Source organism: Lutra lutra, chromosome X (genome assembly GCF_902655055.1).
Source record: "Lutra lutra chromosome X, mLutLut1.2, whole genome shotgun sequence".
Classification (NCBI taxonomy): Eukaryota; Metazoa; Chordata; class Mammalia; order Carnivora; family Mustelidae; genus Lutra; species Lutra lutra.
Window position 1 is genome coordinate 23799892 of NC_062296.1, and position 12944 is coordinate 23812835.

A 12944-nucleotide genomic window follows, 5' to 3' on the forward strand; every position below is an offset into this window, starting at 1 on the left:
CTTATGTTGTGTTCTGGAAGTTTTGATAGTTTATATTTACTACATTGTATCTGGAATTGATTTTATATATAGGGTGAGGGTTTTTTTTTTCCTAGTGGATATTCAGTTTCCCAGAACCACTTAAAACAGCAGTCATTTCACAGTTGCCTGCCATGCCATCTTAACCATAATTCAAGTATCCTTATAAGTTTTAGAATTCTATTCACTCTCATTGATCTACTTGCTATTATGTCAGTACCCACTGTCTAAATTTACATAACTTTACAGTAAGTCTTGCTGTGGGCTAGAGTACATCTTCTCACCTTAATCTGCTTCTTTCTTTAGCTGGTTAATATTTACACACATGTACAAACACACACACACACACACAAACTGCCAAGACATTGATTGTGGTTGCATTAAATCTACAGAATAATATGGGGGAAATTGACATCTTTAACTTTGTTTTTCAGGTAATGAGTTTGGCGTAGCTTTCCATTTATCCACTCTTCTCTAATTTTTCTCATAAAGTTTTACAGTTTTCATCATAAGTCTTACACATATTTTTTAAATTTATTACAAGGTATATGATGTGATGCTGTTACACATGGTTTAAATATTTCTTGGTGTCTATTGTTGATAAAAGGAGAACTTTTTTATATATTAGCCTAATATCTGAAGAACCTGCTAAATTCACATATTCTAATAATTTATCTCTATAGATTCTTTTCATAGTTAGTATAAGCACAATCATACTACCTTTGAATAATGATGGTTTTATTCATTCTTTTTCAATTTCTATACCTTTTTTTTTCTTTTTCTTATATTATTGCACTGGCTAGGACCTCTAAAATTATGGTGTATAGAAGTAATGATCCTAGGCATCTTTTCTCAGTTCTCAATAATAGAAAAACTACTTCAACATCTCACTATTAAATATGATGTTTGCTGTAGGGATTTTTTGTAGCTAATCTTTATCAGATTAATGTTCCTCTTAGCCTTAGTTTACTATAAGCCTTTATCATGAATAGATGTTTAGTATTTTACTAAGTACTTACTACATATCTATTTAAATGATCATATGATTTTTTCTTTTATTTCATATATATGATGAATTACATTGATTGATTTTCAGATAGTAACATAATCATATATTCCTAGAATAAGCACAAGGTGATCATTATTTCATGTTATATAATGCTAGATTTGTTGTTTGCATTTTAAGATTTTGCATTCATATTCATGAGTGAAATTGACCTGTATTTTTTTCCTATAATAGTCTTGTCAGGATTTTATATCAAGGTTATGCTGGCCTCATAACTCACATTGTGGTGTTTCCTCTTTTTCTATTCTTTGAAAAATATTATTCAAGATTGGCAATTTTTCTTCCTTAAAAGTTTGGTATATTTATAAGTGAAGTCATCTGAGATGGTGATGTTCTTTGTGAGAATAGTTTTCATTGTGGATTAAGGTTCTTTATAGAAACTATTCAGTTTCCTTTTGTGTGTATGTGTTCATTATTGTAAATTGTGTTTATCAGGAATTTGTCCATTTCACTGAAATTTTCAAATGTGTTGACAAAAAGTTGTTTGCAATGTTGTTTTATGATGTTTTATGTTTGTACATTCAATAGCAGTGTCATCTTTTTCATTCATGATATTCTCTATTTTCTTCTTCATCAGGTCCCATCAGTTATCAGTTTTATTGGGCTATGCAAATTGTCAAACATTAGCTTTCTTGATTCTTTATATTCTACATTTCTATTAATTAATTCCAGCTTTTTAAATTATTATTTTCTTTCTTCTACCCTCTTTGAGTTTACTTTGCTTTTCTTCTTTCTAATTTCTTGGAACGGATGCATGTGTCATTGTTTTCAGCTGGTTTTCCTTTATACCTTTTAAGTTTTCCTGTATACATGGATTTAGTTATACCAATTTTGATATGTTCATTATATTTTCATTCACTTAAAGTATTTTCTACTTTCCATGATGATTTTCTTTTTGTTCCATAGCTTTTTAGAGGTATATTTTGTAATTTCCAAAATTATATGGATTTTATAGTTAAATTTTATCTTTTTAAATAATTTTTAGAAGATTGTATTTATTTATTTGACAGAGAGAGACACAGCAAGACAGGGAACACAAGCAGGGGGAGTGGGAGAGAGCGAAGCAGGTTTCCCATGGAGCAGGGAGCCCGATATGGGGCTCAATCCCAGAACCCTGGGATCATGACCTGAGCTGAAGGCAGACACTTAACTGAGCCACCCAGGCGCCCCTGTTTATGTTTTTATTTCAAGTTTAAGTCCACAATGGGCAGACAACATGCTATAAATAATTTCAATACATGAGATACATTGAGACTTGCTTTATATTTATAGTCCAGCATATGGTCAATATTCGTAAATGTTCCATGTGCACTTGAAAATTATGTGCGTTTTGTATTATTTATTGTAATGCTCTATATGTGTCAATTAGATCAAATTTGATAATCATGTTACTCAAATATTTCATATCCTTTCTGATTTGTTGTCTGCTTGTTCTATCATCAGTTAATGAGAAAGGGGGCCATCAAAGTCTCTGACAATGTTGTAAATTTGCCTTTTTCTCTTTTGTTGTTTCATATACTTTCTGATTTGTTGTCTGCTTGTTCTATCATCAGTTACGGAGAAATGGGGGCATTAAAGTCTCTATGGTGTAAATTTGTCTTTTTCTCTTTTGTTGCTTCAATTTTGCTTCATATATTTGGCTTGATATTTTCTTCACTATTAGAGATTTCTTAGCCATTATGTGGTCAAATATATATATATATATTTTTTTTTTTTTCTGGTACCTGTGAGACTAACAAAAGCTCTACTCAGCTTCCGAGTCTTCCAGCTGACTCAACCAGAACGGACAGATACTTCTAGAGGAAAAATATCCATAAATGTAAAATTCTATCTTACTTAACTCCTGAATAGTACAAAGTTTTAGAAATATTTCATTCTGGACACTCCATTGCACATATTATTATTAGGTAGCATTTTATTTCAATATTGTTTTCTAATTCCCAAATGTATTACTATGAATGATATTATTATTATTATTATAGTTAATGCTTCCTTTCCATCTCTGTGGGCTAGTGGATAGAGTTTATTAGTTCCCATCCCACTGAGATTGTATCCCTTCAAACATCCTTACTTTTTGGCCCATTTTCTCTGTGTACATAGATACCCAAGCCCCTAGTCATTACTGGGCATAATAACCACTTAGAGCAGCCAGAAGGTTGACTTATATGCTTACTTCTTTGGCTGTTAGCTGCATCTTTGCTTCTGACAGTTGATAATTCTGTTTCTTGTGAGCCAAGACATGTAATTTTAAAAATTATTACATTGTATTCTACAGTTCTAAGGTTTATACTGGGATGGTTTAAGGATAGGCTAGTTTGCCATTTTGCTGATACTGTTCATCTAGTCCTGTTACTTTTCAGGAAATCACCAGAATGATAGTTTTTTCTGTGCTTAGAGTTTATAATTGTATAAAGCAATATACACAAAAATTTGCCTCTAATTTTTCTGTTAGCTCTGATTTGATTGGCTTTGACCCATTTAGCTCCCTAATCTTAGAAAGGCCCTTTCAGTTCAGCATTGGAGGAGGCTTTTAAGGGGAACATAATTATAACCTCAGATTCATGACAAGAACAGAAGTTAGAAATCCAGATTATCAATTAGAGATTCAGAAAAAAGATATAGAGAGTAGGTGCTATTTCAAGATCAACCTACTTGAACTATCATTTATTAGGCAAAGCTCCCCCCTTTTTTTGTATTTTGTATTTCTTGGTTCTATACTTTTCTTACAATCTGCTGACCCTACACACAGTTTTCCATTCACTGTTCCACCCATTCAAATCTGACTTTACACCTGCTGCCTTATCAATACAGTTCTTCCTAAAGCCACCAACAATTTTCGTACTGATAAATTCAATGGACACTTCTCTGCTGAAATCTCACTTGATCTCTCAGTATCCACTGTTCCTTCTGTCATACCTTGACCCACAGAGAATACTTGTGAATGAATTAGTGAACAAATTGATTTAGGTAGTAATAAAATCCATACTCATGTCTTTATCAGAAGAATATTCTCACCCACTGAAAAATAACTCTGCTAAGTGCACAGTAGAAACCTTTGTTACATAGAGCTTTGTTACAGGTAATATAGAGTAATACAAATATCATTACATGTCAGTACTTCTAAATATATAAAACCTGTTTCAGAATTTGAGATTATGAAAGATAGATGACTTGGCTTCAGAACATTCTCTGTTTCTTTCAAGAGTATATGGCCAGTTGTACCCAAAACCTATTGCATTATTCCTTTTTGCGTTCTTCCTATAGGCTTTTATCCACCATTTCCTCCTCCAGCAAGGGTATTCAGTCAAGAAAAAGGTTTGCCAAACTTTTACTTTAGCTTCTCTACTGTCATAACTTTATTAATATTCAGCATGTCTCGACAAAAAGTCAAGGGGACAGAGGAGAGAACCTCGGCAGAGCGAGTATACAACTTGATTATACTGGCTAAATAATGAATGACATTTCCAGATAAGATTGTATTTTAATCAACCAGGATTCATTTTAAATGCTTAAAGTAAATGCAGATATTGTTTGTATGTTCAGGGAAACTAGTTGATTACCATCGTTGGCAGCTTTACCTTTTGTATATTATAAATTTTATTAGAAAGCTATCTTTCCAGTTGTAGAACCTCTCTTCCTGAATGAAGTTAGAGCACCATTTTACTATGTGTGTGTGTGCTTTCCGCAATGATTGCTTGCAGCATCATAAAATCCTTGTAACATTATTTGTGATCTTAATGAATTTTTAGTGAAACCCACATGACATTTGTTTGGCAGTGACTTCATTTCTAAGCCTTGAATGCCATTATCATTTTATGGACGTTTCAAAATCAATTTGACTTAGGGTTTATTTTATACTTAGAGACTTAACTATCTTTTTTATAGAGTTCCTTGCAAATTCACTGAAATGCTAGAGGTCTTTGTGACATTTAGTTTATATATTTAAAATATAAATATAGAGTGGGATTTTTGGTAATTTTAATGTCTTTTGCAAAGAGCAAACTCTGGTTTTAATAAAATATGTAAACATATCTTCTTTGAATTTCCCACAGAGCTCTGTACTATGGAGTGTGGTAGCCATGGAGTCTGCTCAAGAGGAATTTGCCAGTGTGAAGAAGGCTGGGTAGGACCAACATGTGAAGAACGCTCCTGTCATTCTCACTGTGCCGAGCATGGCCAGTGCAAAGATGGAAAATGTGAGTGTAGCCCTGGATGGGAGGGCGACCACTGCACAATTGGTAAGTACTGCCATACTTTGAACAAAATACATTGGATTAATTGAAGAAGGAAAAGCATGTTAATGATAAATCACCAGGCTTTTCATAGCATTTGAGGTTGGAGGAGAGAAAAAGCGGAAGGGTTAGCCGTAAGTTTGAAAGTTTGGTTAACTGGGAGTATTCCTCCCTGGTTGATAGTATCTTACTTCTTTCTTGTGTCATTTCTTTGATCATTACTTCAGTATTCCTCATATTTTCTGTTTTCTGGTGCATTGAGTTACTCAAATGAAAGATGGCACATTGGAATAAAGTGTCATTAGTTAATAAGAGAAGTGCTTTTGTTGTGAACATAACATTCACTGCCCATTTTTCCTTTTGCAAAGTATAGGTTGTTTCACTTGAAAGCACTTAGAGGCAATTTCATTAAACAGGACTACTTTAACAGAAGCCATTTGATATCATTAGGAGCTTTCTTTAATATATATGAGGAAGGCACTTCTGACCTTCCATCAATAGAACATCTGTATTGCATTGTTTATCAGGTAGTATAGAGAATTCGTACTGAAGCATCTACCCTCTCCCACCCCTTGTCACAACTTTCACTAATTTTGAGGATGCTGCCTGTGAGAACTGTCTGTGGGTATGACAGAGCCTATGTAATAAATCTCTCATGCAGTCTTCACACTATAAAAAGACCGTAATAATAACCAGAGTTTCAATTTTAAAATACTTTTATTTTTCTGGAAAAAATCCAAGTCCTTGACACATACATGTATCTGCAACAAAGGCCTCCTTCATGTATAGACAGACAAGTACGATTCCTATTATTCAGCTAAGGAAAGTGGGTCACTGTGTGTTCCCGTGGCATTCCGTGAGCACACAGACATCGCATGCAGAGCAAAGGCAAGGGTGCACCTCTGGATACCCAATTCATTGCTTGTGGGATTTTTTTTCCCCACCAGACTGTGCCACTGCTCTTATTTTTAGGTGAAAGTATTTTGTTATAATGGTTGAGACCTGTCAAAGTAATGTATACTATATATAACATATATAACATATAATCTTAATAAACTACATTACTACTGTACTAAAGGTATAGTAAGTCTTATTCTGTGACTGTGGAAAATATTTACGATTCATTAAAAAATGGTGAGAGGTGAGATTCCGATGCAGCATAAGTAATTACATTCCCGCACTACAGTAAGTTTATTGCCTTCACATAAGAGGATTTAAATATTCTGATGATTACAGAAGGTGGTTACTCCAGAACTCCCTTCTAAAGATATTACTAATAAGAAGTTCAAGCCAGTGCTCTTTCACAAAAGTTATTACTGAAATGTAAAAATGCAGTTCTTATACTTTTAATGAAATATGACACTTTTTTAGGAAGCCTAATAGAGTTCCTTGCAGAAAAGCCATTAATATCTTTCCCACAGAAAATATTATTCACAAACTACACAGGCCCATGTACCAACTTTTGAGCTGCAGGCATTTCGGCAGTTCACAGTTTGCTGTTCTCCTCCCAGGCAACAGATGGTAGACCATTAATACATGTTGGATAGCTGTGGTCTCCCAGAAATTCATTCAATCACTCTTTTCTCCCCCCTTTTAGCTCACTACTTAGATGCTGTCCGAGGTAAGATTTTTCTCACTCATTTTGTAACAGAAAAATATTGTAAATGGAAAATACGCGTGTGGGAAAGGAAGGCTGGGTGGGGTGTATGTGTGTGTGTGTGTGTGTGTGTGTGTGTGTGTGTGTGTGTTTCAGGTTTGTGTTTTTACTTCTGGTAGGCTTCCTTAAGTGTGATATTGTCAGGTCACGATATAATAGTCTGACTAAAAATTAATTTTTTTTTCTAACAACAGAGTCTTTTTTTTGGCCGTCGCGTATAATGGATTGACAAGCCATTTTAAGAACTGTTTTTCTTTGTCTTTCTATGGAGTTGTGTGTGTCTGTGTGTCTGTGTATATATCACAGGCAGGTAATTATTAAATGAACTAGGTTTGAATAGACAACTGAACATTTTCTTTAACTTAACAATATGGCTCTAAGTCCATGTACAGTATCCTTTCAAGGGCAGAAGAATTCTCCCCTTATAAGTAACCCATTGTGCATCCTCTCAAGGATCTGCCTTTGATAGAGACAATAAGGGTTTTTCTGTTAGATATCCTGGCCTTTCTTTACCTCAGCCTCAAAAAATTGACTATGTTCCAAGTTATCCCTGATTTCTCTGTATCCATTGTATATCTATGATCATGGAACTAGATGAGTGGAGCTAGATAAATTATTTTCTTAAATCTATATATATTCATCCTGCACCACTTCTTGAGGAATATATATATACACACACATATATATATGTATGTATATATATATATATATATATATATATATTTACACATAATGTATATAATGAGAGAGTCTTCATATTTTCTAACAGCCATCTGTCATTTTATTTTTTAAAGTTGTTTCTTCGTCTGGTCTGTTGATAGTTACTTAGCCATTTGGAAGGAACATTGGGTTATATCTACAGATTTTTTAAAAATTATTTTCCTCTTTATACTTCTGGGATTTTCTTTCAAAGACAGCAAATGAAAAAAATATATTGATTGGATTGTCTCCAGTAAAATTCAGATCTGGTCCTGTGCTGCTACTAGGAAAATTCCAGAAGCTATATGCCATTATTGCCATCTCTGTTCATCTGTCCACTGAGCACTTGGCACATACACAGTTGTCCTTTGGAATGGCCTAACTCTGGACTATTTGTATATAGATTAGGGCATCCCAGAGAAATTAAAAGTCTAAATAGAGATCATTGTTAGCGTTTACAATTTCCTCTTGACTGTATTTATCCAGTCATTCTCTAGAATTCTGAAGATCTCAATTTGGCTCTCATTAATTCCATTAACATTTGTTGAGCACCTACTACAGGCTTGATATTATTATGCTAGCTTCTGAGGGAGATACCAGATAAATAAAAAATTTAACCCTTAGCCCTCGGATTAACGATAATCTTGAAGAAAAGAGCCAAATAAATGTAAAGCAACTGCGGCACATTTCTAAGGCATTTATATGGACAAATATTTAATGGCATGGTCTGAACGGCATACCAACATACGGAAGTCCTGAAGCAGTGCCTCACAAGGGAAAAATCAGTACAGACTGGAAGTAGTTAGGAGAAGTTTCTTTTCATAGGAACTGCTGTCTTATTGGCCATAACTAGATACAGTATCATCTATCCAGTTTTGATTGAGCTGAGAAGAATTGTTTTTTCAAAAGGAAACAAAAAACATTTTTCTGTCCCCCTCGGTTTTCATCTTAGCTACACCAGAGTTTGGGAATTGGGGTTAGCATTAATAATGCTTAATTGGCTCTCTAAGGAAAAGCACAGGCAAGTAAGGGATAACAAGTTCCCTGGGAAGGTTTTGTAAGCAAACAAGTTCCTCTTCCATTTATTCAACACCTCATCAGAGTGGAGCCTAAGCGATTAGATGCTTTCCTATAGGTAGATACATCATTGTTGCCCAATCCCATTCTGATGTCTCCGATTGTTATTCTTTGCTGTCTTTACAGATGGCTGTCCAGGGCTCTGCTTCGGAAATGGGCGATGTACCCTGGATCAAAATGGTTGGCACTGTGTGTGTCAGGTGGGTTGGAGTGGGACAGGCTGCAATGTTGTCATGGAAATGCTTTGTGGAGATAACTTGGACAATGATGGAGGTGAGTTACTTACAAAATGTAAATATAAGAAAGGAATAGCCCAGCACAGTGATGACCAATTTGGCCAAGAGTGAAAATTAGGAACCCTTTTTAGAAATGATATTGAGTTATATAAGGCCATACTACTTTTTAAATCTTGGTTTATTGAATATTTACTATCATCAGACAATATTGCAAACTCTGCATGCATTATATCTTACTTATTTCTCAAAACAATGGCATGCGGTAGAGGCACTACTTTCCCTACTTCTAGGTGGGAAAGATAATGCTTAGAGTGGGAATAGTGTGTGACTTTTCCAAGATCACACAACTAGAAAATCACAGCACCCAGGTTCCAGTTCAGGTCTATATGACTTCAGACTCTGTTCTCTTAACAACTACAGCCATGCCATCTCCCATATCTGTGGCATTTATTATACCATTTATTATATCCATGTGCCCCTGTCCAAACTGTCAGATGCCAACACTATACACACTGTGAAATCATTTCCTTTGTTCTTAGTTATTTAGAGCAACCTCTTAATTTAGTAATGCTTTGTATCTTTCAAAGGACACAGCATCAAGACAATTCACAATAGAATTTTTATATTTAATTCAAGAGTTGCACATGATGTTTTCAAAAGCCATATTGGCTCCAAGGCCTCAGGGTAACGTAACCACTGCTTTTTCAGTCAAACAAACAAAAGCATCTAATACATTGTTCAGTCAGGCCTCAAAACAGCCCAGATGACCTCTGAATGAACCTAAAAGAGCAATTTCTCACTTTCTTCTTTATTTCTACTCAAGGAAACATGAAGTTAATAAAAAAGTTTTCTTTCTAATCTTGTATATTATCTTAAAATGAAATAGGTCATTAAATTTGATTCCTCTGCTTTCTATATCTGCTTAGACAATTATATACCTTGTCATTTGAAACCAAACATAAGGCTTAAATCAATAAGGTAGCAATCCCACTTTGAGGATTGCTGGATTTATGTAAGAGTTTCCTCCTTTACTAGTTCTGGCCAGCAGTTTACTTCAAAACTTATAAGAATTTATGAATTTTAAATGGAAGCAACTTCGTGATTCAGTGCACAGGGCTTTGAAGTTAAACTTTCTGGCTGCTGTGTACTTACTGGCTGCTGTATGATTTGGGAAAATTTCTTGGTATCTCTGTGCTTCAATTTCCTTATTTCTAAAATGGGACTGATAATAATATTAACTCTTTCCTAGGGTTATTGTAAGTATTAAATAAGACAGTTCCTGTAAACTCCTTAAAAGATGATAGACTGTCCTCTCCTTCCCCTTCACACGCATATAACATATACACATACATTAAACTTAGGATAACAGCCCATTTTTGGAAGAGACTGTTTACTAGCTACCTAAATTGAAAATTTTAGGGGAGGAGAGGAAAAAAATAAAACAAGACGAAACAAGAGATGGAGACAAACAATGAGACTCTAATCATAAGAAACAAACTGAGGGTTGCTGGAGGGGATGGGGTAACTGGGTGATGAACATTAAGGAAGGCATATAATGTAATGAGTACTGTGTATTATATAGGACTGATGAATCACAGACCTGTACCTCTGAAACCAATAATATACTATATGTTAACTAATTGAATTTTTTTCATTTTATTTTATTTTATTTCTTTTCAGAGTTCCAAAATTCATTGTTTATGCACCATACCCAGTGCTCCATGCAATACATCCCCTCCATAATACCCACAACCAGCTCACTTGACCCCCCACCCCTGCCCCTCCAAAACCCTCAGTTTGTTTCTCAGACTCTAAAATTTAAAAAAATACTTAAAAATTAATAAAAATAAATAAATAATGTTGAATGAGGAAAAAAATTGAAAAAAAATTTACTTGGGAAGCCAGAGTGAGATTTTCAATTACATGGTGCACTGATCAACTAGTTGCTGGACTCTTATGGCCCTTCGAGATTCATTTTCACTTTACTTTCCCATGAAAACTGGCATAATACAATACAATACAGTACAATACAATACAATATAGAATAATGTAATTACCAGTAATATTAGCATACTTGTATTTAGGGTTTACTATGTACAAGGCACAGTGCTGAGTCCTTTATGTGAATTATTTCATTTAATCCCCATGAGGCAGGAACTACTTTTAATATACTCTTTACAAATTAGGAAACCAAGACACAGAGAAGTTAAATAAGTTTCTCAAGATCATATAACAAAGAAATGATAAAACCAGGTATAAACTTTGGTGGTCTGCCTCATTCCAAAAAGGATTTGAGGTCGTAATGGAGATTTCCCAGTTGATATATTGATTAAAATGCTTATGCTCAGAAAATACTTTAACAACCCCTACGATTGTAATTTCTAACTCAGTGTTAAGCCAAAATAAGTTTCCTGCCTTAATAAAGTACAGCTTGATAAAAATAATTAAATATTTAATTATCAAGCATTTTTATGGCCTCAAGGTCACCTTGAGGCAACCAAAAATGTTTAATGAATGTATCAGTTAAATATTAATGAATTAATGGATTACCAGTTCTTAATATCTGTGGTATATATAGACACAAACGGTATAGAAGATTTTGCTCAATATGTATTGACCTCTGAGCATTCCTTTAAAATTGTGTATCTATGTGCAAATCAAAAATCAACGACCCTGATTTGAGTTCACTGTATTTTTATGATTGTTTCTTTAGGGAGTGGCAAGAAAGGCTCCTGGAGAGTTCCAATTACCATTTTTTTTCCTTTAGTAGGATTAAGATGATATTGATGATAAATATACATCTGGTTCTACCTTGAGATGGAAAGATGGATTAAATAACCTCTGAAAGCCCCAGGACTGAGATTTTGGACAATAATTTGAGTCTTATGCTGTTTAAATATTATCCCTAGGAATACATTAAATGTCCTTCATTTGGTGGTTTCAGCTTTCCAGCTATCCAGAATGACTGGATTCATTTAGTTGGATATGACTCGTGATTAATATTTGCATACTTGTTTGTGTGTGTGTGTGTGTGTGTGTGTGTGTGCGCGCACGCGCGCTTTAATTAAATCAGAAAGTGCCAATTGAACCTTTTGGGGAAAAAAAAGGTCCTCGTTTTTAAAATGTAATTCTTAAGAAATCTTCCCAATAAAAAAAAATCACTTTAAAGCAATTGCTTCAAGTAGCTGCTACCTGATTGCTCCATATTATAGCAGATACTTAAAGAATGGCTGAATTTTTTTTGCATTCTAATCAGCTTTGAATGCTCATTAAGTATTGCTGCTGTTTCCTGCAGCTTTGACTTCAGTTACACTCTGATTCAATGCATTGTGACTCTTAGTAGCTAATTGGGCTGCATTGAATATGTGGGTGACACAACTGGTCTAGGAGCTACCTAAAAGCTCCTTGAACAGTAAGAACAGAACAGAGAACAAATAACCTTTGGATTTTTTGTTAACATGCAAAACAAGGAAAGCTATCTTATGCATTGTGTATATAAGAACTAATTACCATAGAAATTACAAACCTTTCAAATACCTTAACCTCATTTCCTTTTAGTCAAAAAGCACCTACCATGTGCACAATCCTGTGCTTAGAGGAGGAGACTTAATATTAATGTGAAAGATGACCACAGTTTCATGTGTTAATTATGTGTACAGATTTGGGGTTTAGAAAATGTGATCATCATGTTACATGCACATATGAATTGACATGAGAAAAAAAGTTTAGACACTACACCAGCTGAATCAGAGTAACTAAAACAAATAGGACAAGTTCGAACTTATCAGACAGTAAAGCATATTTTAAAGCTATGATAATTAAAACAAACTGGTACTGGTGGAAGAATAGACAGATCAGAACAAGCGAATAAAAGCTCTGTCACACACCCCAGTACAAATAAAAATTTAGTGGATTATAAAACCAGCACCAAAAACCAGTACTGAAAAGAAGCATTATGA

The 12944-nt window shown here is 34.3% G+C and overlaps 1 protein-coding gene across 6 annotated transcripts in view; it reads left to right on the forward strand.

The window, feature by feature from the left end:
- TENM1 (teneurin transmembrane protein 1) overlaps positions 1–12944 on the forward strand; it is a 785443-nt gene that overhangs the window by 602431 nt on the left and 170068 nt on the right. For 4 of the 6 annotated variants that reach the window (XM_047716031.1, XM_047716030.1, XM_047716036.1 and 1 more), the window contains 3 exons: positions 5137–5322; positions 6914–6937; positions 8876–9022. In XM_047716031.1, coding sequence (XP_047571987.1) covers positions 5137–5322; positions 6914–6937; positions 8876–9022 — 357 coding nt within the window. The remainder of the gene's footprint in view (positions 1–5136; positions 5323–6913; positions 6938–8875; positions 9023–12944) is intronic. The other 2 variants (XM_047716033.1, XM_047716034.1) reach the window with 1 other exon arrangement.